The following is a 5995-nucleotide window of genomic DNA, read 5'->3' on the forward strand; positions in this document are numbered from 1 at the left end:
ACTCGGGGGGGGGGGTTCGTTCGAACCCCCTGAACCCCCCCTGGCTACGGGCCTGTTGTTATGACAAGACTGAAACACGGTTTATTAACTTTACACACCAGCGAGCCGAGAGAGCGAGCGACCCCTATCGGAATGAATACACAACTCTGGTCACATAACCACGTATACACAAAGCATGCCGGCCAATCTACATCCTTCCCTTTGTAGAACAATAGTACTCTTGTACAAATTATATAGAATCCACCAAAATAAGTCTCTACTATAGGGTAGCTATGTCGGCTATATAAAGAAATAAATCGCTCTCACTCGACTGGCACATTCTCTAGTAAAATCTAACACAAGTTGCTTCTGTGTCTTAACACCACAGATTAACAGGAAATCTCTCACAAATGTTAACGCAACTTTCTGGATCATGCAAATGCCCATTACACAAATAACAATTATCTTTAGCACGATTATTCGTTTCTCACAATTGTTTACATTATTACACTAACAACGCGATCTTTACTGCTTGTATCGTACTGAAAGATTGATCATCCTCCCACATCTCGTTGTTCTGGGAATGCCTCCGGGATCTGGCACAGGTTTGGGACTGCCTTCTGCGATTGTCTCCGGGTTGACACACCTAGCTTCCGTCGAGTTGGTTGTACCTGTTGGTGCACTCACGGTTGTTGAAGTGGAAAGCATGTCAGCATTTGGTGTTGCTGAAACTGCTGGCACCTTAAGCAGATGGCGCCGGTTTCTTCTGTATTCTCTCCTTTCTGTAGATTTGACAATGTATAATCTTTGGCTCGTCCGCCAATTTGACCACGTTACCTAGTTTGTCATAAAGCGAAAGGGGGGACACTGTACGCATGCAAACAGCAGCAGAAGAAGAATATTGACAAGTCATCTAAACCGCTCATACCTTTGCAGACAGCGGATCCAACACCAACTGTCAGAGAAAAGACTCAGGGTCCAATATCTCTGGTTTTAACAGAGCTTCAGCCGTAGGAATTGTTGTTGTTGTTCGACGCGACAAATTCCGTTGCGCTGGCGATCCCAATGTGTTGTCTCTTGGCGTATTGCGCCAATTCAGAATGTTCAGGTAGGGATCCGTGCCGTCTCTGAACGATTTCTCTAGTAGCTGCTTAGCAGATTGAACAGCTTTCTCCGCCAGTCCGTTGCTACTGTGGAAATGTGGACTGCTCATTGTATGATGGAGTCCCCATGCTGCTGCAAAGTCCTTAAATTCTCTCGACGTGAACTGTGATCCACTGTCGGAGATCAGCATGTCTGGAATACCAAACCTGGAGAAATGCGATTTGAGTTTCTGCACTACTGTTTTAGTCGATGTGTCCGTAACTGTGCTCAGTTCGAACCATCCAGAGTACGAGTCTACTGGGACAAGGTACATGATGCCATGCCACTCAAATAAATCCGTTCCGACTATTGCCCATGGTCTGCTTGGCACTGGATATGGTAGTAGTGGTTCTCTCGATTGGTGCAATTTTGTGCTATGGCATATGTTGCACTGGCCTATTATGTCATCTATGTCTCGACACATGCTTGGCCAGTACATGATGTCTCTTGCACGACGCTTGGTGGCTTCTGCCCCCAAATGACCACTGTGTACTAAGTTAGCGTATTCACGCTGCAGTGCTTTTGGTACCACTATTTTCTGACCTTTCAGTATCACACCCTCGTCTTCAATCAGTTCATCACCAAATGGATAGAATGGTCTGAGCTCAGATTCACTTTTCGACGAACCCATGACGATGGCTTTGTGAACTTTTTTGAGTGTGACATCGTTGGAAGTAGCTTCCTTCAGCTCCTCCAGCTTCTTACTACTGATTGGCAACACTGATAGTATTTCATAGTCCTGTGTGCTCTCTAGATCTGTGTCACTGTCCTTGATTGGCAAGTATGCCCTCGACAATGTATCTGCTAGGTAGAGATCACTACTTTTCTTGTACACCAGGTTAAAACTGTAGCTTTGCAGCCTCAACAGCAAGCATTGCAATCTTGCTGGAGTTGCAGATAGTGGTTTCTTCACTATTGATACTAATGGCTGATGGTCTGTTTCAATCGTCACCTTCTTGCCAAACACGTAATCACGAAATCTTGTGCACGCGAACACCACCGCGAGTAGTTCTTTTTCTGTTTGCGCGTATCTTGTTTCAGCTTGTGTTAGGGCACGCAATGCGTACACGACTGGTTTTCCATCTTGTAGGCATGCTGCTCCAAGACCACTCTGTGATGCGTCACATGTGAGTGTTACGCTTCTCCTGACGTCAAAATACGCCAAATTTGTCACTTGTGCAATACTCTGCTTTATCTCGTTAAACGCCTACTGCTGGGATATATCCCATTTCCATTCATTGTCTTTTCTCAGCAGTTCATTCAGCGGCGCGGCCTTTTCACTGCGGTTAGGCACAAACTTGGCGAGATATTTCACCATTCCAAAAAAACGAAGCAGGTCAGTCGCATCTTGTGGTGTCGGCATTTCACTGATTGCTCGGACCTTTTCTGGGTCCGGTTTCAGTCCGTCCTTGGACAGTACATGTCCAATGTATGGTACTTCTTGCAGCTTGTACTGACATTTGCGCACACTCAACTTTAAGTTGATTTCTCGGAGACGCTTTAACACTTTCTTGAGATTGTCATCATGCTCCAATTCCGTGGCTCCATACACCAGAATGTTATCCACTATCACCAAACATGGGTATCCAGCTAGCAAATGTTCCATTGCACACTGGTAGACTTCTGATGCTGAACTGATTCCCATCGGCATGCGACAGTATCTGTAACGACCATACGGTGTTCCAAAGCATGTCAGATATGACGACTTCTCCTCCAATGGAATATGGTAGAACGCTTGTTTGGCATCCACCACGGTGAAGTATTTTGCGTTGGGCATGTTTGACACTGCCTCCTCAATAGTACGCAAAGGATATCGAGGTCTCTTGATTGCTTTATTAAGATCACCAGGATCTGAGCAAATGCGCAGTTCATCAGAGTTCTTTTTTGTAGTCACCACTGTAATGATATGAACAGTTTAACATAATGATTTACTGTACTTTATTAGGACCGCCCCCCTATATCATGCTTGCGCACAACACATGCGCAGTGGTCAGTTGCTCGGCAGTGTTCGCCATATTGTTGACATTTCGTATCGTCAGAATACACGTTTTATGTTTGAACCCTGTTGTCACTTGTTAGTGATTGTCACAGACAGACATAACATTACAACCACTAAAGCAGATACCCAATCTATAGGTTTTGTAACTGGTGCTATAATTCCCTTAGCAACCATGTTGTCAAGCTCTTCTTTCAGCTTATCTTTCACAGCAACTGGCACTTTTCTTACCGCCCGGATTATCGGTGTGACTTCTGGATCCACCGTTATTTTGTACCGTGTTGGCAGTTTCCCTAGAGTGTTATCAAACAGGTCCTTGTACTCTTCCAATATTCCATTAAGTTTATTTTGCATAAACTTAGCATCTTGTTCTGATAGTTCGTGTATCTGACACGTATGTATGGTCTTATCCAGTGTGAGTTCACTTTCTCTCAACAGTATTTTCCGAACACCGTCAGCTGTGATTCCTATTACAATTCTGTCTCAAATCAGCTGATCACACAGTTGCCCATACTCACAGGTGCTTGCTTTACTGCGCAAATCTGCTGCAAAAGTTTGTATTGTTTCACCTTTTTGTTGTACTCGGGAGTTAAATTTAAACCTCTCCAATATCACATTACTCCTCGGGTTACAAATTTGTCTAAATTTACGTTTTAGGCACTCGGGATTTTCCCTTGATTCCGCCGGTATTACTGCTTCTGGATTCACCGGGTCTGTACGTTCCGGTTCATAGACAAACGAACGTTCTCTCTCGATTGCCTCCGGTCCCGCAAGGTTCAATAGCATATATGCTTTCACTTTATCCACTATTTTCCACTAAACGCACATGCGACATAAATGTCATACTCGCGTTCAAATACTCGCCAACTTTCCTCGGCATTTGTTCCGAAACTCAGGGGTTCTGGCTTTCGTAGTCTCCCTTCCGCCATGTTGGATTTTTTTCGATTACACGTGAGCTCACCGGCTCTATGATCAATCGTCAATTTACGACGTTAGCATTTCACGTTTCATGATCAAATGTCACTCTCCGTGCCCATCCGATCCGACTTCTGACACCATGTAAGTTTTGTTACTTCATATATATAGTCTATAACAGTACTTTGTTATGACAGGACTGGAACACGTTTCATTAACTTTACACACCAGCCAGCCGAGAGGGCGAGCGACCCCTATCGGTGTGCATACACAACTCTGGTCACATAGCCACGTATACATAAAGCACGCAGGCCAATCTACACCCGGCCAGGGAGCGAATTTTTTTTCCTACACGTTATATCTATTGGGCTCTTCTGATTGGTTGCTTTGATTTGCGTTAACTCAACAAACCTTCAAAACAATCTGAGAACAAACGCCATTTGCAAATATTTCTTTTGGTTTATGATCGGTAGATAAGTACGTTTTCTGATGTATTTTCTATGAAAAACACATTTTACTCATTAATATAAAATATAATATCACTATAATTCCAATCTTTGTGTAAATGTGTTATTTTCATCATAATCTTAAGTTATGAGAGGGTCTGGGCTCTCGTAATACTGCATACGTATGTATATGTACTCGTACTATAGAGTAGCATTTCGCTCCATCGCAGGCAGGAGGAAGGAGCGAAGAGCTATAGTACTAGAGATACTCGTTGACGCTAGACTGAGCAAAAATTAAACAAACCTTTGTTATTAAACGACACGTATGTGTTAGTACTTGTTTACATTTGAAAATACATGTACACAAAGAATTGCAATTATAGTGATATTATATTTTATAATTAATGAGTAAAATGTGTGTTTTAAGTTTTTCAAAAAAATACACCAGAAAACTTTTTTCTCAGTCTAGCGTCAACGAGTACGAGTACGTATAGCTCTAGTACTATAGCTCTTCGCTCCTTACTCCTGCGACGAGTAGAATAGTACGAGTACTCGTACTGCTATAGTACGAGTACTCGTACTGCTATAGTACGAGTACATATACGTACGTATGTAGTAAGTGTTACGAGAGTCAAGACCATATGGCCCAGACCCTCTCATAACTTAACGTTAACGATGAAAATAACACATTTACACAAAGAATTGTAATTATAGTGATCACTGATATTATATTTTATATTAATGAGTAAAATGTGTGTTTTTCATGGAAAATACATCAGAAAACTTACTTATCTACCGATCATAAACCATAACACATATTTCCAAATGGCGTTTGTTCCCTTGTTTTGAAGGTTTATTGAGTCAAAGCAAATCAAAGCAGCCAATCAGAGGAGCCCAAAACTCTGCAATGGATATAACGTGTAGGAAAACAAAATTCGCGTCCCGGTGTGGGTGTGCGCGCATGCGTGCATGGATGTATGCATGTGCGTGTATGCATGTACGTGTGTGTGTGCGCGCATGCGTGCATGGATGTATGCATGTGCGTGTATGCATGTACGTGTGTGTGTACGTCTCTCTGTGGGTGTGCGTGCATGCCTGCGTGCGTGTATGCATGCATGTGTGCGCCGGATTCTTTCTGTGGGTGTGCAAACCTACAATGTACAAAGTACGCATACCTTTGTTCGCGCGCGGGTGTGCGTGCGGGCGTGCGTGCGTGCGTGTATCGGACATGTGTACAATGAAAGCTGGCCACGAGAGCGTGACGAACAACAGTTTCTGTGCTTGTTACCGGCACGCTGACTAAATACATACGATGCGCGCATGTAGAAATGTGTCCCATTGAATTTTCGTTCTATAAGAAGGCTCGTGCGCTTTCTTACTTACTTGCCTATAGCGGCATTCAGAAAATATATCCAGTCTGCTTTCAATAACGCAAAACCTCACGTCTGACCTTTCTCTCTCTCTCTCTCTCTCACTCTCTCTCTCTCACGCTCTCTCTCTCTCTCTCTCGCGCGCT

General features: G+C 43.5%; 2 protein-coding genes across 2 annotated transcripts in view; one reads left to right on the forward strand and one right to left on the reverse strand.

The window, feature by feature from the left end:
• The window catches only part of LOC106818303 (uncharacterized protein K02A2.6-like), a 2516-nt gene extending 1791 nt beyond the window's left edge, over positions 1-725 (forward strand). Inside the window, exon 3 of the mRNA XM_014823023.1 lies at positions 630-725. Within this exon, the coding sequence (XP_014678509.1) occupies positions 630-725 (96 nt within the window). The remainder of the gene's footprint in view (positions 1-629) is intronic.
• A 212-nt stretch (positions 726-937) lies between these two features.
• On the reverse strand, positions 938-4047 carry LOC106818304. The gene is made up of 4 exons (XM_014823024.1): positions 3979-4047; positions 3220-3505; positions 2334-3018; positions 938-2102 (listed from the first exon to the last, which is right to left on the reverse strand). The coding sequence occupies exons 1-4, from the start codon at positions 4045-4047 to the stop codon at positions 938-940; spliced, it is 2205 nt and encodes a 734-aa protein (XP_014678510.1).
• Positions 4048-5995: the final 1948 nt, after the last annotated feature.

The sequence above is a fragment of the Priapulus caudatus genome, unplaced genomic scaffold (assembly GCF_000485595.1).
Source record: "Priapulus caudatus unplaced genomic scaffold, Priapulus_caudatus-5.0.1 Scaffold2151, whole genome shotgun sequence".
Taxonomy (NCBI): domain Eukaryota; kingdom Metazoa; phylum Priapulida; class Priapulimorpha; order Priapulimorphida; family Priapulidae; genus Priapulus; species Priapulus caudatus.